The following is a 23,448-nucleotide window of genomic DNA, read 5'->3' on the forward strand; positions in this document are numbered from 1 at the left end:
GCAAAGACTACGACACTTCCAAAATTCATGAACATGATTTGAAATATGGGTGGAGGTAGTCTGTCGAAAGTGGGTTAACAATTCTAACCCTGTTTGTGTCTTGGAAAAATGGGAGCTAAAAAAAGGCGAGGAAATATTTCTCTAAAGAATCAAAGGTTTGATGGGAACCTGTAGCCACACTAACATACCCTTTCACAGTAGGGCCGATGAGGGTGTGGTGAAATAATCTCAATCAAACTGAGTCCTCAATGATGTTATTGGAGGAACATCATAGATTAAAGGTCATGATATGGTTGGCAGGATCTTCCCCCTATTTTCCTTCAAATTTAGGTATTTACGATGGTAACTTGGTTGGCATAGGGGCCATTGTTGATTATGTGCAATGGGATCATTTGTAATCTTCGTAAGATCTAGGAGATTCAATGAAACTACAAATGGTGTCTTATTAATGTTTTCCTTTGTGGGGTGACCTTGCAATGTGGCGTTGAAAGGAGTTCCCTGCGGGGTGGTTTTGGTAGGGGTACCCTATGAGGTAGTGTTGGTGTTCCCCTAAGGAGTGTTGATTGGAGTACTTGGAGAAGAATTGGATCCTAACAAATTTGTGCCAAGAATGGATGTGCCAAACAAGATAGTTGGATGTTGTGTCCTACGACAATGTCGTGAGAAACCAAGTACTCCTCCCGATAAAGGTGGGAGATCTGGTACACACCTAAAGATATGGGTAAACTTTGGGTCCCCTATGGTGCCGTAGGAACTATATGGGAAGATTTTGTGAGGGGTATTGTTTAGAAAACCAAATGAATCACATACAATGATAAGAGAAAGTGAAAAAAAAAATGTTTAATTTTCCATTTAACTCTAATGTGTGAAATAATCAACAAAGAAGAAGGAGGGATAGAGGGAGATAGAGATATAGATGGAAGGGGGAGACAAGGAAGAAGAGAGAGATAGAGGGAGGGAGGGAGGGAGAGATAGATAGATATGAAGAGAGAGAGAACATGTGTGTTTGGGGAGGTGATATAAAGAGACAAAGAAGGCGAGATGGATGGAGATATAGATATAGATGGAGGGCAGAGAGAAAGGGAAGAAAATTTCTTGCTCCAGATGCAGTGATTTCAGTGTACAGATGTTGATTTGTAATCCTATTTGATTTCTTGCACTAGATGCATTGATTTTTGTATAGATGTTGATTTATAATTATATTTCATTGCTTGCATTAGATGCATTTATTTCATTAAATATGTTAATTTCTAATCCTGTTTGATTGAGATTGCATTAGATGCATTGATTTCATTAAAGATGTTAATTTCTAATCTTGTTTGATTGAGCTTGCATTAGATGCATTGATTTCAGTGTAGATGTTGTTTCCTAATCCTATTTGATTGCTAGCACTAGATGCATTGATTTTAGTGTAGATGTTTATTTCTAATCCTATTTGATTGCTTACATTAGATGCATTTATTTTAGTGTAGATTGTGATTTCTAACCCTATTTGACGAGTAGTCTGGCATATCACCTCTCTTTTACTTATTATTATATGAAACAATTTTTATCTTGTCAGTACTTTTAGTATTTATACAGGTATCTAGATGTTAGGTAGTTTAAGGACAATCAAATTTTTTTAGCATGGACGGATCGACTTATTCTATTTTGTTTTTGGATGGCTTATCTTGTTGTTAGGTGGCCAAGAAACCTAGTTTCCCTCAGGGCAGGTTGAGGCCACCAAACCATTCAGGATATGGATGTAACCTACCTGTTTTTGAATGATAACGAAAAGAAAGGTCCTACCAAGCTTACAAAATAAAAATAAAAATTAATGAACATACATAAACAAGATTAATACAAATACATAAATTGAAATAATGTATCAATAAACTATCCATATGAAAATATATACAAATTACAAATATCACATGAACACCCATAAACTGAAATAATAAGTGTCCATAAATTGAAATAATGTTGATGTACATCCATAAATTGTCCATGTATGAAAATATACAAATTTTGTATCACAAGTGAATGTGCCCTATGAAATGGGCCTGAAAATATACAAATTATCCACTCTAAGTACCACTAGAATTCTTATGCGAGTTCTATTGCATAAAGTAAGTGTCCATAAGTTGGTACTGTAATATTACACAATCAAATTCAAAATAATTAGATCATTATTTGTACAAAATAAATACATATGGAAATAAATGATTTTGAGCCACATTTTTAATTATATATATGAATCTACTAAACTCAGTCAAGTCCAAATGCAAGTTAGATAGGATGGGGGTCTGATGAATCTGATTTTGGTGATCCCCTGCCTATGACTCAATGATCGAGACTTGCATCGATGGAACTACATGGTCAGTGCCTCTATACCCAACATGCCACTCATGCATCCACATAACTAAGACATCAACAACACTCTGCATATGGGCCTATGTATACAATGGCAAGGACACATTATAATTAGTCTACGAATTAATTAGCATATGCATAACTTAAAAAGGAAAATGTTGAAATATTAGGAATAAAAACGTTTACCACAACTGCTAGTCCATATGGTTGTACATAATGACTCTCCTCCACATAAATGTTATGAGGTGGAGGAGAATCCATGGAAACATGCTCTGGTGGAGGATGGCCTAGCTGATCAACTACCCCCTCGGATGAGATCATAAGCTCATCCATGTAGTTGTGTTGTTTCTACATGTTATCATGAACTTATTAATATAAATGCAATCTAATATGAACTAGAAATTAATATAAATAATTATGCATGAGTTGATAATAAGAGTTAAAAGTTTTGTATATATATGTACTTGGTCTGTGTCACGTGGGTCGTGCACCCTCCAAAGTCATGGACGACATCACGATACATACATGCATATGAAAAAAGTTGGTCAACAAGTAAACTCGAGAAAAATGAATCATCATATAAAGAATTGGCGGGTCATGAGGCAATGGTGGTGATCTGCTAATCTCTCCATGCAATGCAACACACACATTGACCAACGACGTTCACATGCTATTTGCAATGGTACCCCTCGTCTCAACACTGAGTTGCAATGACTCCTCTAGCTCTGTTGGAAATACCACGCTCTGATACGATAGTGAAAAAATCTTGGAGATGGTTGTACATACGTGGGGTCCTTATGAGCCCCCTCGCGGTCATATTTACATCCCAAGTCGACTCCATAATGATGAGATCCGGTATCAATGTAATCTAACCTCATATGTAACACAAACTCTGCATATGTATCCTTGGAAAAATAAACGGTGACTCGTTGTGGGGGAACTAGATCCAATATCTAATGAATCGATCATGCAGAAAAGGGGCTACATCAACATTCTTAAAATTTTTGAGTGGAAGCAGTCCTTTATGTCTAGTAGGGTAGTTTGGACAGATGTCGAACAACTCCCCACTAACATCAATGTTCTTGGTGGCCTCCTTCACTACCTCCCAAGTATGTGGGACTCTAACCTAACTCCTCCTAATCCTCTGTATGGACTGTAGGAGGTGACTCTATGGGTTGGACCTCTAGTATGTCTCGATCAACCTATTGATGCTTTCCAACATCAAAGACAAATAATGACTAGTAGGTGAATTGGCAGGTATGTTAAGAAGCTCTTGTGTGATCCATGTATACTGGGTTGTAACATACTCCAATGTGATATGAGATGTAGCATTGTCCCACGGAAGGATCGATGTTGCATTGTGATCCCCAACTTCGCCCTGTTGAGGGTCTGCAAATTGTAAACATAATTTAACATATATATTTAACAAACTAGAAGCACAATAACATATACATTAAATTCAAACACATCAGTCAAAGACAATTTAAAATTAAAGACAATTTTAAGACATAAACGCATAAAGTTTAAAAAGATTTAAAAATGCAGGAGGTGTACTTAAAACATGTGAAGAGGGTCCACTAGAGGTAGCATGATCATCAATAGAGAAAAAAACACTGCCTTTGACACTTCGATTGGCATCGAAGGCAGGATCTATGACTGGAATGTGCACTTTGGGTGGGCTACGTGATCTATCATGAGACCGAACATGTATAACATATCCCCTCACACTTTAATGACCTACAGTTGGGGCACGTATAGGAGACGCCTCAACATATTACATATAATACATATAAACTAATCCAAGAAAAAATATTGACTAAACTATTACATATAATATATATAAACTAATCCAAGAAAAAAATGTTGACTTAGAAATAATTTTGACAATAAAACCATTTCTAAACTCAAGTAGAATAATTTAGCCTTAAGTCCTAAACTTTAGAGTCCATTTTTTGATAATTTTGTTGAAATATGTGTAAATAGGTTCGACCTTCATAAATATGAGATGTAATTTTGGTTCTTGTAAGTTGTAAAATGAAAGAAAATTATTACTATTATTTTTGGAGCATGGGTTTCATGCTCAAGGTATTTTATTTTATAGGTCAAGCACCCATTGAATTCTTCTAGGGTTGGTCCTAGGTCAAGAATTCAAAAGAGTCATTGTCATAACTTGAAGACACCATCGAGCACATTATAACTTGTAAATAAAATTAGTTTTGTCCTTAAAAGTGTCAAAATACCCTTCAAGGCAAAGTTGACCTGGTAGTTGGCAAGTCAGCCTAATTTGAGGAGCAACGTCCACCTTGAGAAGCCTATATAAAGGAGGAAACTCGACCTCCTTGGAACAAATTCATCACTCGCTCATTCAAGTGAAGGAGGAAGAAGAAGAAGGTAGAAAAGAAGGAAGAGGATGAAGGAGACTTGTCTTTGGGCTATTTCTCGCTCAAATGTGCGAAGTAAGGCTAAGGTTTTTATAGTTGATCTAGGGTTTTCTTCTATAGGTTCTATCTTGATGAAGGAAAGGAAAGAAGGTCAAGTGAAGGCCACAAGAAGCCATCCTCAAGCTCTAGAAGCAAGAGAAATCCAAGCGAAGGTATGAGGAAGGCATGGGAGGCTAAAAGAATCTCACACATGTGGCAACAACAACTACAAGAGGGCTGAAAATTTCAGGTATACAGTGAAGGCCGAAATTCTACAGCTAGGGGTTGAAGTTGTGCTATTGGAAGAGATTTGACTGAGTTTGACTTGGCCAAGGAAATAACAACATATGGAAGCATTGGAATTGGTATTGGAGGGTATTGGTCTTGGTCTAGAGGTCTTGGAATTCATCAATTGAATATCTATAAGGAAGAGAAGAGATTTACGAGTTTTCCTCTCAAGTGGAGAGGTTTTGGCACTGGCTTGCAACCTAGATTATGTGTTCTTGTTATTCTTGTTTGGTAGTTGTTTGACGATGTACAAACATAATAATAAGTAAAGAAGCTAATAAGGAAGAAAAATTAAAAGGACATCACAATCAGTTATCAAGAAAAGATAAATCACTCTAATCATTTCCCTTTAGATTTCTCAACATGGTATTAGAGCTAAGGTTGGCAGAGGGAATTATGAAGATCTCTACTACATTGAAGAAGTTTCTAAGGAAGTGTTAAAAGGAAGCAAGTCATCTCAAGAAGGGTATCAAAGAAGCATGGAATTTCCTATTCACTCCAAAGAAGAAAGTAATCAAGACAAAGGACGAAGGACATTTCTCAGCAGTCACTGACACATTTCAAGATGAGAACATTTGGGTAATAGATAGTGGAGCATCAAGGCACATGACCGGGCATGACAAGAAGCTAAAAAAATTGTCAAAAGGAAATTCTTCTTACTCCATAGAGCTTGGAGATAATAAGAGATATCACGTGGGAGGAATTGGATCAACCTCAATAGAGTTGGATAATGTAGGGAATATTCATCTCAAAACATCCTATTTGTTCTAGGTTTGCATAAGAACTTACTCTCCATTTCAAGTCTAGAAAATAAAGGTGATAAAGTGGCTTTCATTGATGCAAAATTTGTAGTATGGGGTAAAAGTTCAAGCATATAAAATGCTAGAGTAATTGGGATTCATGAAGGAAGACTTTACAGGTTGCTATCCCCTCTTTCTCAAGCTTTAGTTCACATCGAAATCATCCCATGTGAACTTTGGCATAGAATATTTGGTCATCTCCATTTCAAAATTCTTCAAACTCTAAGTTCTATAGTAGATGGAATCCCTAAACTGAAAGAAGATCATGAAGGAGTATGCAAGGGAAGTGCATTGGGTAAGAACACCAAGAGACCATTTGGAAGTAGTGCTTCATGGTCAAAAGAAATATTGAATCTTATTCATTTCAATGTTTGTGGTCCTATGACTCCTAAATCATTAGAGGTCATCTATATTATGTCACATTTATAAATGATCATTCAAGGAAGACTTGGGTTTACCTAATGAAATCCAAGGATGAAGTATTTACTAAATTTCAAGAATTCAAAGCTGAAGTAGAGAACCTTACAGAAAGAAGAATCAAGATATTAATATTTGATAATGGAGGAGAATATACAACCAAGGAAATCATATATTTCTATAAGGAGTTTGGGATTAAGAGGGAGATGATAGTCCCATATAATCTTGAACAAAATGGGGTTACAAAACAAAAGAATCAATCCATTCAAGAAAGTGTAAAATAAATGTTACATGATTAAGATTTACCGAAATTTCCATGGGGTGAAGCTACAAAGACAACTATATACATACAAAATTGAAGTCCCCACAGGTATCTATATAACAAGACTCCCGAAGAAGTGTTCACTGGGAAGAAGCCCACTATATATCATCTCCAAATTTTTAGTTGTCCTATCTATATACATATACCTAAGGACAAAAGAAAGAAGCTGGATCCATCTAACATGAATGGAACATTTGTGGGATACAATAAATCTTCTAAGGCCTATAGGATCTACATAAAGGAAGGACACCAAATATAATTTAGGCGAGATATGATATTTGAAAAAAGTATTGCATTCAAGAAATAAAAGGATCTCCCTATGGACTCTGATGATAAAGAACTTATGGTATTCGAAGAAGAAGTTACTAGGAATGAAGAAGAATTAAACCATGAAGATGAAGGTCCTTTTGAACCAATACAATATGTGGTAATTCCCAAAACTAGAAAAATAACTAATTGGTTCAATTATACGCTTCTAGATGCAGAAGGTCATGAAGTAGCTCAAGGTACATTAAGGGAAAGCAAGAAGCCCAAACAATATTCTGGGTATGTAGCCTACATGACAAAACTAATTGAAGTAGAGCCATCCTCTTTTGAAGAAGCCGTGAATCACCAAGAATGGAAGGATGCCATGAAAGAATAATATCAATCTATAATGAAGAATGGAGTTTGGGAGATCATACCTAGGCCTGAAAACAAATCTGTGGTAACTTCCAAGTGGCTCTACAAGATCAAACGTGCAACAGATGGAAGTATTGATAAATATAAGGCAAGATTTGTGGCTAGGGGCTTATCTCAACAAGAAGGCATAAATTATGAAGAGACATTTGCTCCAACATCAAGATATACAACTATTCGTTCATTGGTCTCTTTGTTAGCATCGATGGGATGGAATGTCCACCAAATGGATGTCAATACTGCATTCCTAAATGACACAATTGATTAAGAAGTCTATATAGAGAAACCCTTGGGATTTGAAGTTAAATGCAAAACGAAATATGTTTACAAATTTAAGAAGGAATTATACAACCTCAAACAAGAACCAAGGGCATGGTATGCTAGGATGGATGCATACCTACAAAGATTAGGCTTCTTAAAGAATTATTATGATCCAAACCTTTATATTAAGGTTGTGAAGGTAGAGCCTGTAATAATTCTTCTGTATGTAGATGATATTCTCTTGAAAGGTGTGGAAGGTCAAATTGAGGAATGTAAGAAGCATCTAGCAACATAATATGACATGAAGGACCTAGGGCTAAGACACTACTATTTGGTACTAGAAGTTTGAAAAGGACCTAATAAAATCTATCTAGGTCAAGGAAAGTATGTGATCAAGATGTTGAAGAGGTTTGACATGATGGATTGCAAACCAATGACAACCCCGATGATCACAAACATGAAAAGTCTAAGGATTTTCGAATCAAGCCTTGTGGATCCTTTCAGGTATAGGAATTTGATTGACTCATTGATGTACTTGGTGAATACTCGAAAATACATATGTTTTGCAGTAAATGTTCTTAGTCAATTCCAAGTGGAGCCGAAGCATGATCATTGGATAGCAACAAAACATATACTGAGATATCTACAAGGAACAATCCACCACACCCGAAACTATGATAGGAGCAATGATGTCCACCTGATTGGATATATAGATTATGAATTGGGAAGTAGTGAGAAGAATGGAAGGAGCACTATATGAGGACGTTTTAGTTTGGGATCCTCCGTGACGTGAGTCATAGATGAGAATAAATAAAAATACAATTGATTTGAGTAGTGATGAGGCTTAATACATTGCATCCCGTGAAGTAAGAAGTGAAGATGTTTGGTTAAGGAAGCTGCTATCAAACCTATTTGAAGGACCAATGGACCCTATAGTGATACATTGTGATAACAAAATGTTGTAGCGGCTACAAAAACCCTCCAAAATTTTGGCTCACATGCAAATTTTGGAGGCTACCTTCGATCCTGTGATTGATCATCCTTGGTCACTTATTGGTAAGCTGATGATTTCAAGCTCCCCTCCTTGAACCTAAGAGTTTCCCGCTTTCTCATCTTGATGCAACACGTGTCATTTTCGGGCATAGGGGTTGTTGTTTGTCATGCAAAGGGAATGTTGTTTTGCTTCAAGGGAAATCATGTTTATATGAGTGGTTGTCATCACATGGACATGTTTCGCACTCACTTCATGCACTCTTGTCACGAAGGTTGTTGCATCAAGAAAAGTATGTCTTATGTATTCTGGGTGGTCTAAGTTGTGTCATTAAGTGTCCGTGTGTGATCACAGTCAATTCATATCATGTTTACATATGTTTCACTGATCTCACACTTAGCCATTTTCCCGAGAAACCTAGCCTCATCCAGCTTCCCAGAACTGTGTGCTTTGGTTCTGCAACCATCAAGCTTCCTCCCTTACCTGCTGAAACCACATAGTGCGCAGAGACACCAACCTCCCTTGCCCGCTGAAACCCCATAACCTACATAGACCTCAGGAAACACTGCTCTCCAAAAATGTGCAGAATAGTCAGGAAGCCAACACTGCTCTCCAAAAATGCGCAGAGCAATCAGGAAGCCAGCACTACTCTCCAGAAATGCACAGAGCAGTCCACCTACACTGCACTCAAAAATTGCGTAGAGCTGTCCTCCTAGGACCCTTGTCTCACAGCAGTGCCTTGAGCCTCAAAAATATGCAGTGTTTTCCAAGTTGTCTTGTCAGTCTCGCATGCAGAAACTGCATAGATGTGCCTCCCAGAGCCTCATTTCGGCAGTAGTCACTGTCTGCTGAAATTGTGCAGATCTACCTCTCAGTGACTACAGGAAAAGGTGACATGCTGAAATCTCTTCCAAGGAGTTGAGGGGAAGGGCCAAGGAATCAAGTAATGGAAAAGATCAGGACCACACGCAAACTCTATCAGATGCATGATCATCTTGAAGGTAAGTATGGTGAGTAAAGAACACCATTCGAAGTACACCTCTTAGTTGAGTTTGTAGGACTGCTTGTCATTGTCATATCATCTTTTCCTTAGTAACATGCATGTGCACAAACACAAAAAGTCATTTTATGTGTTTATTCTACATGTCTTGCTTTATTTTCGCTTGTTTGAAAAACTATCATCTTTGGCATGTTGATTTCTATGTCATGTTTGCGACCTCATTATGGTGATGGTGAATGTTGTGTTTTAGTTGTGCTTGCTATGTAAGCATCTGTCGGACTCACAAGTGTTGTGCTTGTCAGTCGGACCCGTCGGTGAATCACACTAAGTGCATGTTGTCTTGATGGTTTGAGGTGTCTTGTCTTTGAGTCATGTTGAGTGTGTGCTCACAAGGCCGTGCATGCACAAGTTCAATCACTCACAAACTTAGTCATTTTATTGAAATTCTGACAACTAGACCTCTCTCCAATATCCAGACCTTCGCTGAGATGCATCGCATAGTCTTAGCCCTTAGTCAACATGTATTGCTGCCCATAATTACATAGAGCTTGAGGCTGCTTCCCAGGAAGTCTGCACTACGTAATCCTTGAGTTGACCAGACTGACTATCACCTAGAACAATGCAAAGTTTTCTCAGCAATTCATCCTAATTTGTGTTTCCCGCAAGCAGAGCCATCAAGCCTTCAGCTGGTCAACCGAAGATTTTGACTAGGCAGTGACCCTGGGCCTCACTCCTCCAAAAAATTGTGTAGAAGTTGCCAAGCATGGCTGCTTTTGCTGACTAATGAAACTGCGCAGACATGCCGGACAGACACCCGCTGCTTGTCCCTGTACTGCTCTAAAAAATTCGGCAGTTTTCTCAGCCAATCACCTTGTCAGCCTTCCTGTTGCTCCTCCTCAAAACTACGCAGTATTCATGGGTAGTCTCCTAGCTTCCTAGCATCCTGCTCAACCCAGAAACTGCATAGGAATTTCTTGTAGGTTAGCCTCCTATCTCTGCGCAGTTTTGGCCAGCAGCCTCCCGCGGCCCGCAACCAGCCTCCTTGTAGAATTTGCACAGTTTGCATTGCCAGTCTCCCCTTGCTTCTTGTACTGTCTCCCTGGAAAAATTGCACAAATCTTCCCTTCAGCCAAGCCAGATCCCATAGATAGTCACTGCTGATCTGGATTTCGCATCTCAACCTCCTAGTGACATCTGTGAAATTTCACTAACAGTGCCCAGAGGCCGCATCCTGGCTCCAAGTGTGCTCTGCGCATTTTCAGAGCCTTGTCCTCTCCCCGGCCACCTGCATTCAAAAGTGAAAGATAATGCATCATGGTAGACTAGAATATTTTTGGATTTGATGTCGTCTCATCATGAGTGATTGAAAATACAGGTACATCGATGAGACATTGTGCGAAGACGAACAAGATGAACAAGGAGCTCATGTAAGGACATTTGTTCGTGAACAAGACGAACAAGGAGTGCATGCAAGGATATTTTTTCATGAACGGATGAACACATGGATCATGCCAAGTACAAGTGAAGGAGAGACATGCATGTGCAAACATCAAGCGAACACCAAGACCATCGAAGACTCCGCACACCTTGCCATTTAGAGGTGAAGCTATGTTACACCAAGAGCACATTCATCACTCAACAGTACTACAACTCGACATGAACACCATCAGTAGCATGAACATACCAGCACTGTCGTGTCAAGTCATGTCAGGATTGATCTCAGCCACATCACTACTGTGGGCCATATTGTTGTAATCAATGTAATGTAATGTGGAATTTCAAGAGACCCACATGTAAAGTTGGTGAGTCATGTAAAGTTGAAGAGTCATGTAAGTCAAACAGTCATGAGGGAAGTCGAACAATCACAAGGGTTAGTTTCACCCTTGGCTATATATACCCCTCATTTGTACATGCAAAGGACTTTTTCACCTTGGCTCCTCCCACATAGCCTTGAGAGTTTGTAATATTTTCTTTGAGGAGTGAGCAGTGGCTCCAACGCCCCACTATCGGGGTTAGTGATGTAATGGTGTATGGATGTGTCTTGGAACTTTTCCTTAATTTAGAAGTCTATTAATAGGCTAGCACATTTTAACACATGTATTGTATTCATTTGTAAGACTATTCTTTGGATGCTTGTAAGGCATGTTTCTTTAACTTGTATTAAGACAATTGAACTATTTCGGTTGTTTTAGTACATATTCTATTGGAAATGTGTTGTATCAGTTGCTAATGATGTCTCGTCCACGTGGGCTATCCCACCGGACACTCGACAGATTCATTCTTGAAAACTTGTTATAATGCTCGTCGCACTTGTGCGGACTATTCCGCTGAGTGTTGTGCATGCTATCTGTTCAACTTGTGTTTGTGACTACCGCATCCGTGTGGAATACTTCGCCAGAAGTTGTGCATGTCTTGTTTTGTTTTGTGTCTCTGGTAGAGTTGGGACTATTCCCTCTCAACCTGAGACTCACTTCCACCCTCTCCCTTTGCAGTGAAAGAACTTTGACACAAGTGACACTAAGAACTCACCAGGCACGCAAACTTTGCTGTTCGAAGACAAAGTAAATAACTCTCATGTGCTGACAAGAAAGAGCTAAGGAAATATTTAAGATAATGGAAATCGGGCCATCATACCTAATGGGACTCCTACACCAAACGTTGTGAGGTATAGTTGAGACTTCATACGGGGAGATCCCCTGAATGTTGGCGGGTCCAACACCATTAACATTTTTGGCGCTAGAAGGAGGGCCAAAGGACAAGATGAGTCCTCAAAGTCTATTTTGAATATTCCCACATCTATCTTGTCTTATGTTACACTTTGTCCTCCGGAATATATGTCCTATGGAAATTACTTTGAAACACCGGAGGATTTTTGGAATGACTTGTCACGCAATACATATGATGGTGAAGGTAGAGCATCTGTGCTTAGACACACAGTTGGCATCGTAGGCTCTTGTGTAAGTCATGAAATCCATGAAGATTACATGACCTACGTGTTGTTTGCATACACGCTTCATGGGCACCCATTGCAATGACTTGTCACGCTACCTGAAAAATCTATTCACTCTTTCCACCATCTGTTCGCAGAGATAAACCGCGATTTCAATCATTTTGACTGTAAAGAACTCAATAAAGAAATTTTGGAATTATAGAAAGCACCTGATGAATCCATTGAGCAATTTCACACACGCTTTTGTAATTTCGTGTACCGATTTCCTCAAGATGAAATTGATTGGGAATTCCTCAATGAAAGGTTTAACTATATGAGTAGTGTCTAGACAAGAGTGTAGTCTCACCCAGATGAAGAAGGAAGGCTTAAATGCAATACAAGAGAAGGGTGTGGGGTAGTAGAGGAGGAGTAATTATTACCCTTCGAAAACTCATTGTGACAACTGTACCAAAATTGTGAAAAATTGCAAAGACAAGGGTTGGGAGAGTCGAAAACCAATTTTAGAACCAAATGGAAAATGTACTTGAATACCAAACCCCACAGACAAGCACTGGGAAATTAAATGAAACCTTGGCTAGTTCAGAGGCTTGTATTGATGCTGAGGATAAAACAACCACCAATTTGAAGGACGAACTGGCCCCTGTGTCGTGAAAAAACAAAACAAAGAACATTAATAAAAGACACGACCCTGGGTAACAAAGCATTGAGAAATTCAACGATGAGAACGACCATGACAGAAACCTGGTGCAAGGAATGAAGGGTATGTAACTGGTAACTAACCTTTAAACACTGTTATGACCATATGATTTAGCCATCCTTTATATGGAGTCGAAGAGGCCTAGAGACGACGAGATACTAAGACCTTGAAAACCAGGTGACCAGGTGGGCTATATAACGAATTACGAACATGAGGAGACTAGTACGATGAATGAAGTGAAAGCCATAGAACCTGCACTATAAGGGACAAGTGTCCTGGTTGAACCCAAGCTCCACCATCCCAAGGAAATGCTTCATGATGAGCTCATAAATGAGCATAAATCGTCTGTCAAAATGTTCACCTCCTGTAACCAATATGCCATGGAAGGAGCTCAACATATCAAAGCAGACAGAAGGAATGATCTTGTTGATGATCCCAGAGCGTATGAAAATGCTAAACCATAGTTGCAAGTATTTAATTTGAGGGGGCCTGGACAGGTGATCCCTAGTACATGGAGCGTGGAAGTGCCATGCGCATTCCATGCGAGGCCAAGTGTAGAGCCTGGTTCACACATCAAGGGTCGCAAAACCTTAGGCCATATGAAAACATTCACATGTAAGGTATTGCCATGATCATAAAATTGTGTTGGTAGAAAAACACTTGCCGAGAGCCAGTTATAACACTCGTTAGAAGTCAGTTGTCATAAAATCACCCACTTCGAGGAATAGAACTATTTTATTTTATAAACAATATGTATAGAACTATAATATATAGCTATGTGATATATATATATATGTGTGTGTGTGTGTGTGTTGTGTTAAATAACTTTATGTTATGCTAAATAGCTATAGAACTATGTTATTGATATGAATTTAAATAGGAACACAAAAAATTACAGATATAACTATACACACAAAGATGCAGTGGAAATAAAACTTCATTTTATTAATATCAAAGAACTGAAATATGCTTACATACAGAATTGAAATAAACTAGCTCAGGCGATGGTAGTTTATCTCTAAGAAGAGATGTGGCGGCTACATGCCTTTGAACTGTGTTATAATGAGGCTTGAAGGCATATTTATTATTGAGAAACAATTGAAAACCCTAAACATCCAAAAACCTAACCCTAGGAGATGAAATACCAAACTATGGGTCCCGTTGGGGTAAGTTAGTACATCAAATTCCCGGGGTCATAACTTTGGCATACGATCTCCGTTTGACGCACACGATACCTCGTTAGAAATATCTATCTGAGGACTACAACTATTGATAACAAATATCAAGTTGAAAACTAGTATTTTCTACGAGTGGTTTTCCCCAAAAAACAACATTTAGGGCCTCAAAACGGCTCTGGAAGTTTAGGACATGAAAACTGCCAAAAATAATAAACTGTGCTACAATTAAGGAAACTGAAAAATTGAAAGAAACAATGGTGGAGGTCCAAGTTGAATAGGTGGGTGGCCACCAATATCCACCTGGATCATTCCTCCCCCCTTAAGAAGCAATGGTTCACATTGCGTTGCATTCCTCCACGAGATGAGGAAACTTCTACTGAACTTGGTCCTTGGTGAGCCACTTTCCCTAGTGAAGGAGTTGGTTTGCTTTGACAACTTGATATAGTTGGATCCTTTGCTTTTGGGTGTTCTTGATCTGTGTTTCCATGATTCGATTAGTTGTGGCTTGTTCCATGCAGTCCGAGTTTAACTCTATTGGTGTGAGTTTCTGCAATGTCGGATGTGTCCAACAATGGTGGAAAGTAGGGCCAAAGGTGGTCCACATTGAACACTGGGTGCATACCAAGGAATGGTGGAATAATGAACTCGAAGGAATTGTCCTCTATTGCTTTGGTGATGGTGTATGTCCCTTATCGGAGTGAGCAAAGCTTGCAGTGGGGTCCAACGAGGCACTCCTTCTGCAAATGTAGCCAAACTTTGTCGCCCACTTGGAACTTGTGTGGCACATGATGCTGATCATGCCACTGCTTGTACTTAGCATTGGCTCTGTCCAATATGTCATGAAGGATGTGTTGAATGTGCTCAATGAAGCTATTTTCCTTGTTGGATTCAGACTGGACATGAGCCAAATCTGTTTGAGTAGCTGCAAATGGTATGGCCACATTAATGGGACATAGTGTCTGGAATCCCAAGCACACCTAAAAGGGCTGTAGCTAGTTGAGTTGTGGACATCCCGGTTATAGATGTGCTGGACATAGAGGAGGCTTTCATCCCAATTGCGTGGATGATTTTAATTGTACATGCACAAAATGTGTACGGTCATCCTGTTCAAGGCCTCTATCTGGCCATCAGTTTGGGGATGGAAAGATATGGACTTAGTGAGCTTGGTGTCCAACATCGATCAAAGATTCGACCAAAATGTACTGAGGAACCTTCTATCCCAATTTGAAATGATAGACTGTGGGATCCCAAAGTGTACCCACACTCATTCAAAGAAGAGTTTAGCAGTGGCTTCTACTGTGATATTATTCTTACAGGCCACCATAATGTCCATCTTCGAGAATCTGTTAACTACCATAAAAGCACAGTCATTGCCATGTGTACTCGAAGGAAGGCTTGACATGTAATCCATGGAGATGGATTCCCAAGGTTAACTAGGAGTAGGCATCATAGTATAGAGACATTGCTTCTTGATGGTCGTTTTGGAAATGGCGCAGGTAGTGCAAGATCTCATGTACTTCCCAACATCCTGTCGAAGATTTGGCCAATAGAAATACTTCTGCAGTACTGCCACTGTTTTCTCGACCCTGAAATGCTCAATGAACCATCTGTAGTGCACTTCCCAAATCATCTTGGCACACTCACTTGAAGGAACAACAAGGTGTCCCAGGTTACATAACAGTGCAACCTCAAGGTATGTGTGGCCGAATTCTGGGTCGCTTTTGTAGAGAAGTGGCCAATGAGAAGTCTCGTGCCCACAAGAGTTGGGAACGGTGGTTAACGCCATGATCGGGGGTCCATTGAGGCAGACTGCAACATTATTGGTGCTAACCTTCTTGTACTTGAAATTCAAATGGAACTGTTGCAGGTATGTGGACCACTTCTGATGGCGACCATTCTGCAAATTCCCTTGCATCTATATGAACTCCATGGGTCGATGGTCTACGTGGTTGACTGTTTCCTTCCCCAAAATGTAATGCTTCCATTGTCGGCAAGCCTGCACAATGTAATACATATCTTTGTCATAAGTGGGATACTTTCAGATTATGTCTGAAAGTGTCTCATTGTGATATGCGACTGGATGCCCCTGTTGAGTAAGGACTTCCCCAATAGCATAGTCAGAGGCATCTGTCTTGATCTCAAATGGTTGTTGCAAGTCTGGTAATGTGAGAACTGATGCAAACCAGAGGTGATGTTTCAACTCTGTGAATCTCTTCTATTGAGATTCAAACCAAAATATTTTTTTCTTCCGCTTCTCCCTTGGTGACTTGACTCAAGGGCTAAGTGATATGAGAGAACCCCAACACAAATCTACAGTAGAAATTGGCAAGACCCAAAAAGCTACGGAGCTCTGTTAGAGTGGTTGGGGCTGGCCAATATTGAATGACTTGGATCTTGGCTAGATCCACATGCACCCCCCATTCATCAATAATGTATCCCAGATACTGAGCTTGGGTCATGCCAAAAGTGCATTTCTACAAGTTGGCATACAACTTGTGTTGTCGCAATGTTTGGAGAACCTGTCGGATGTGGTGGAGGTGCTCTTCCCAACTCTGGCTGAAGATCAGGATGTCATCCAAGTATACCACTACAAGTAAGTTGGTGAATGGCCACAAGATGTCATCCATCAACCTCGTGAAGGTTGCAGGATCATTCTTCAACTCAAAAGGCATATAAAACCATTCAAAAAGGCCCTCCTTGGCTTTGAAGGCAATATTCCACATATCAAAGGGTTTGATTGGTACTTGGTGATATCCAGACTCCAAGTCGATCTTGTTGAAATTTTGCCCCCATTAAGTTGGTCCAAAAGGTCATCAAACTCTGGGATCAGGTACCTATTCTGAGCAATGATCTTATTCAATTGTGATAGTCAATACAAAGTCTCCAAGTCCCATCCTTCTTCTGTACCAACATGATCGGGCTCCCACAGGACGATGAACTCAGCCGGATGTGACCTTTCTATAGTAGATCCTGAATCTCCCTCTTAATTTTGTTCTTCTTCAGAATAGAGCGTCGATAGATTGGTCCATTGGGAAATGACACACTTGGGGTTAGATCGATGGAGTGCTTGACTTGACAGTGCAGAGGCACCCTTGCGGGTGAGGTGAAGATTTCCTCATACTCCTCCACAACCTTGTCGATCTATTGTTGTCGTGTAGAGGGGCCCTGTTTGGAGGTCATGGCCACCATCTTCTTCTTTCCTTGAGGGCATATCATTAGGAAAACAAATTTCCTGGTTTTGGAAATAAGCTTACTACATTTTTTTGCAGTAACCAAAGAGATGGTGATAGGCGGTTCTAGCTTCGGTATTCTGTAAAACTTATTTACCAAGGTAACAATAACAGTACGAGGCCTTGACTCATACACTTGTCGCTTCCACAACTATGGTTGGCCTAATAATACATCACAAACATCAAGAGGAGCAACGTCACATAATACCTCATCCATGAAGGGCTTGATGCTGTATGGAAGGTGACACTGCTGACTGACGCGGAGATCTTGTCCTTGGTGAAGCCAACCGATGGTGTACAGTTGTGGATGTGTCGTGGTAGGTAAGCCCAGTCGCTTCATGACCTCTTCTCAAATGAGGTTCTTTTGGCTACCATTATCAACAATGAACTATAGCGGGGAACCATTTACCCACATCTGAGAGTGGAAGAGGTTCTCCTCCTCCTCTGGATCTTTGGGTTCCTCCTTCTGGATCTTCATGGTGGCAACGATGGCGTTGGGCTCCACATCGATAATCTGCTTCCCTTTCTCATTCCCCTTGTCAGGTTCCGACTCAGAGTCAGAACATGCATCTGATTCAGAAGCCTTCAGCTCGGTCACCAGTGACTAGTTGGCCCGAGACTCATTTGTGTTGTGAGTGGAGATCTTATGGAACTCACACCACTTTCATGTGTCATTCCTCAGCTTCACGGTGTTGTCATTTGCTTGTTGCTTTGGCGGGTTGTCCTGGGCCACCCCACCTTGACTTTGTCCTTTATTTTGAAGTTTGGGGGCACCTTTCCCTTGCTTTGGATTTGCAGATCCAAAGTCTCTCTTTTTCTATTTAAGCTTATGCTCGATCTTGACAACATATTGGTACGCCGTTCCAAGCGAGGAAATGTCATGGAACTCCATCTCATCCTAGGTGTACCTATGTAGGTAGCTGTGATACTTGAGTACCAAATGTTTCTCAAAAGCCTTGATACCCAACTTCGTGTGAAGGGTATGAAAAGCATTGGTAAACTCTAGCACATCTTAGCCCCTTCCCTAACCCAGAGTGGTGCACTTCATGTATTTATCCTCATAGCTCCTGATAGGGTAGTACTACTCTTTAATGGCATCCCAGAATGAATTCTAAGAGGGTGCGGCTGAAAACAGTGAGGGCGTACTTTCATCTTTTTGCTCACAGTAGGTTTCCCACCAGTCATTGATGTGGGGGGCGACTTTGAGAAGAGAAAAAGTAATATTTCCCTGGTTGGAAAAATCATGAACAAAAAAATATCCTTCTAGCAAATTTAACCATTTATCTATGGCGTTTGCATCTATTTGGCCCTTAAATATGGGAATATCAAAGTTTACTTGTACCTTAAAAGGAGTGACGCCTGCAGAGTGACTGCTGGATGTGGATGCGCCGCTGGTGGGTCACTGTTGAAGGATTTGGGCAAAGTTATCCATCATTGCATTCCTTTGTTTCTCGAGGGCCTCCTCGAGCAATATTTTGATAGGATCTCCTGCTCCCTCGTCTTTCTTTTCTTCCCCTATGGGCGACCGTCGTGGTTTGTGAGGTTGATCTTGCAAAGGTTCACCCATATCGAACCCTAACTCCTTATAGCCCGACTTCGTTGGGGACATGCAAAGAAGGACCGAGAAAGAGTTGACCGCTATGATACCATTGATACAAATTTAAATAGGAACACAACAAATTACAGATATAACCACACACAGAGATGCAGCGGAAATAAAACTTCATTTCATTAATATCAAAGAACTGAAATATGCTTACATACAGAATGGAAATAAACTAGCTCGGGTGATGGTGTCTTATCTCTGAGAAGAGATGTGGGCGCTACTTGCCTTTGAACTACTTTATAATGAGGCTTTAAGGCCTATTTATTATTAAGAAACAATGGAAAACCCTAAGCATCCAAAAACCTAACTATAGGAGATGAAACACCAAACGATGGGCCCCGTTGGTCTATGTTGGTACATCAACTTCCTGGGGTCGTAACTTTGGCATACGATCTCCGTTTGACGCACACGATACCTCGTTAGAAAGATCTATCCGAGGACTAAAACTATTGAAAGTGAATATTGTGTTAAAACCATATGTTTTCCGCCAATGGTTTTCCCAAAAAACATCCTTTAGGGCCTCAAAACAGCTCTAGAAGTTCAGGACCTGAAAAACCGCCAAAAATAGTAAACCGTGCTACAATTAAGGAAACTGAAAAAATGAAAGAAACAATGGTGGGGGTCCAAGTGGAATAGGCGGGTGGCCACCAATATCCACCTGGATCAGTTATGTTATATTTTATATATTATATATAGTTCTATGTTATGTGATGTTATAGTTAAATAATAGTTAAAAATAATTATGTTATGCTATAATTATATATAGTTAAATATTGTATATTACTAAGTTATGTTTTGTTATATAGTGACATTATGTTAGTTATATATATATATATATATATATATAATTTAACTAAATAACATATTAATATTTTATTGGTAAGTAATTACTTTTTAAAAACTAATTGTACTATATTTATTATTAAAAAAATCTAAAATATTTAAATTAATTTAAATTTAAAATAATAAAATAAAATAAAATAAAATTTCATAGGTGATAAATAGAGGTTGACTATGAGTAACTATATTCATCATGTCAATCTCAAGCTTCTAATTTATTTATTGGTTATAGTTTGGTTTTTTTCTGTTTTGGAGTTTTTTGGGGTAAATTTTTGGTCAAATTTGTTAGAATTTAAAATCCATTTTAAATAACAAAAAAATATTTTTTTTTACAAAATTCCTAACGAAAAACATTAAAACCTAAAATAATTAGAAAATAATGTTTTTACCATTCAAAATTAGAAAATATGCATAATAAGCATGCTACCATTGCAAGTAAGAAAAAAAATTTAAAACCTAGATTATAGTTCTTTTGGTGGTTTTGATGCGTTTTCTCCGTTGTTTTTTGTGTTTTCTAAGTTATTTTTGTGGTTTTCTAGGTTTCGTTTTTGGTTTTCTAGGTTGGTTTTGTAGTTTTGTAAGTTGTTATTTGTTATTTTGAAAGGTTTTTTTGGTGGTCTTCATGGTTTTTTTTTTTCAAATTAATTTATTTAATTTTGCAAGAAAAATTAAATAAAAAACACAAAAGGATAGGAAACCTAACTTTGCTTGAGCCTTTGGGACATTGACGTGGTTGTTAGTGAGGTTGGTTGGGTTGCTCCATCATGCAATCACTCGATCGAGCTCCAGATATCTCGGTATAGCTGTTGCCTGTCCACAGTTTGCGTAAAAATGACGTGCAAAAACCGCGAGCGTGAGTTTTAATAGAAAACAAGAGATTGATTGAGCTCTAACGCTCGATTGATCCATAGTGCTCTAACGAGAAATTATTTTGGTGCTCAAGGGGCTTGATCAAGCGCTAAAAAGTGGCTTGATATAGCACTTAATATGCTCGATCGAGCTCTCTTTTTTTCACCTAAACACACCCTCCCTTGCCAAAAAGTGTAACCCAACTCCATGCTAAGACTCGTTGATATCTTTCAAAGTGTTCATTTGAATGGGCCAAAATCCTATTGTTTACATTTAAAGTAGTTATAACATACTCAACCCTTTAATGCATGATTAAGGATGCAGGGTATTTACACCTGACCTTTAAGGTTACTTTATAGAGGTGGGGATTATCAAAATTTATTTTCTTGCAACCACCTTAAAACTTATTTTGGAGGCCACCATCTTCTTCTCATGAAAAGATTTCCAACGATATAAATTTTGTCCAAATTCAAGCTCTTTATCCAAAGTTATGCACATTTGAAAATATGTCCATATGTCACCACCTCATAGGACCACATATTTAGCCATACCACATTGATTTCCACCTCATCATTGATGCACATTGCCATTCACATTAACCATGGCACATCATTTCACCATGGCATCAACCACGCCAATATGCAACCTCACTCGAGACTTATCACCTAGCATACCACGTTAGAACATTTTGGGTTCTAGGAAACCTCTATAGTGGGTGTCTTGAGCTCTTGATATCTCAAAGACTGATACCTGATACTATAACATGTGGCCTAATAACATGAGGCTCGATATCCCATCAATTGATATATCCTGTACCTTTTGTGTCAATTACTCGATAGATGTATTGTAGTTTGTCAGTATCGAGAGTTTAGTCCTGGACACTATTTGAAGTATTCTTGACTCCAAGAGCTGGAAGGTCAATAAACCACCATTTGAATAACCAAAGGTTTATAAATTGTAGATAATTGATGGAAAATTATTTGTTAGTTAACAATGATTGTTGGAATTTGTTGGTATCAGGGATTCTCATTGGCTGATGTTTGAAGTACTCCTCGATGTCCGATGTCCAATAGTTGACATTCCAACCCCTGATCCTCAATCTCTTGAAATTTGAGAACTAACTTCCTAATAGACAAAGGGCCAATATATATCCATCTCGATGATGGGAAATTCTTATTTAAATGATGGATGTCGTTAAGGTATGCTTGTATTAGGAGTTCATTCCAGTCATGGTTTGAAGTGTTACTTGATATTGATAGCCTGATATGTTGACAACCAATATCTCGTTCTCTAAAGCTTAAGTCCCCTTCTACTAAGATCTTTCTCCTGGCCCCCTTACTGACTCGTATGACCACGAGCTAGGATTGAAGGTTCGCAATCCCCAAATTACCAAAATTGTCAAAATGAAGGATAATTCAATCCTCGAATTTCCAAGCAACATGAGACTAAGAGATCGATATTTGAATTCCCAAATATCCCAAAACAAAGGAAAACATGCTTATAGAGAGAACTTCTTAACATGTTTTGTGGTTGAATTTTTATTTTATTTTTAATTATTATTTTTTTTAATTTTTTTATTTTTTTTAGGGCAAGGATTGCCCAAAATACTTTTGAAGCTTGAAATCTCTTCACCAACCCACAAAGGCATCTAAAAGAAATCCTACCAATAAATAGGAAACTTCTTAAGGAAGCTAAGGAGATGGCCAATGTCCAAATCCATAATTTCACCCAAATGAATGAGTTTCTTCTCACTCTTTTAGGACTACAAACTTCACACTTCACACTTCAAACACTTACAAGTAGAGAGGCCAACACTTTGGCTCATCTTCTAAGGAAATGAAGTCCCCATAGATTCGTAAGAATAAATCATTTAGATACACATCAACACATTAGATTTACAAGAAGGACTCTATTATATTTATAATAGATTTGAAAATTAGCATTTAGAGCTATCTCGACTATGGATTTTATCACACCCATTTCAAGGTCTCCAATCAAGCTGGAATACTTCCAAGTCTTCTCATTCCTAGTACTCGTACAACATAGCTATTTAGTCTCTCAATTGGTCCAGTAAATGTAACATTCCACAACCCTCTGCTAACCCATTCCTACCTTTCGTGAGACTCAATCCCATGTTGGTTACCTCTAATAACCTGTATATTGAAAAATTCCCCCCTTTAGAAATCCCCATCTCATAATTTTACACAATGCAATGCATACTAAAATGCATAACAAATACATAAAAATAATTAAACACAATTATCCCCTTTCAATTAACAAATAAACACATTTCTTCTTTCTTAGAAATCCCCATCTCATAATTTTACACAATGCAATGCATACTAAAATGCATAACAAATACATAAGAATAATTAAACACAATTATCTCCTTTCAATTAACAAATAGACACATTTCTTCCTTTAACATATGGATATATAATATTTGCAATGGAAAGTGATACAAAAGTTAGACACTTATCTTTTTAATTCATGGAAATTTGCAGACCTTGGATGCTTTGTCGTAGGAAAGTCAAAAACTTGTACCTTCTCCATTTCATAAATGATTAAG

At 38.8% G+C, this 23,448-nt stretch overlaps 1 protein-coding gene across 1 annotated transcript in view; it reads right to left on the bottom strand.

Annotated features, from left to right (window-relative positions):
* LOC149170213 (uncharacterized) overlaps positions 1–23,448 on the bottom strand; it is an 86,207-nt gene that overhangs the window by 61,592 nt on the left and 1,167 nt on the right. The window contains exon 2 of the mRNA XM_089425482.1: positions 10,742–10,814. Within this exon, the coding sequence (XP_089281608.1) occupies positions 10,742–10,814 (73 nt within the window). The remainder of the gene's footprint in view (positions 1–10,741; positions 10,815–23,448) is intronic.

The sequence above is a fragment of the Pinus tabuliformis genome, chromosome 4_2 (assembly GCF_031772625.1).
Source record: "Pinus tabuliformis cultivar Carrire ecotype Pingquan chromosome 4_2, CPIR1, whole genome shotgun sequence".
In the NCBI taxonomy this organism is placed as follows: domain Eukaryota; kingdom Viridiplantae; phylum Streptophyta; class Pinopsida; order Pinales; family Pinaceae; genus Pinus; species Pinus tabuliformis.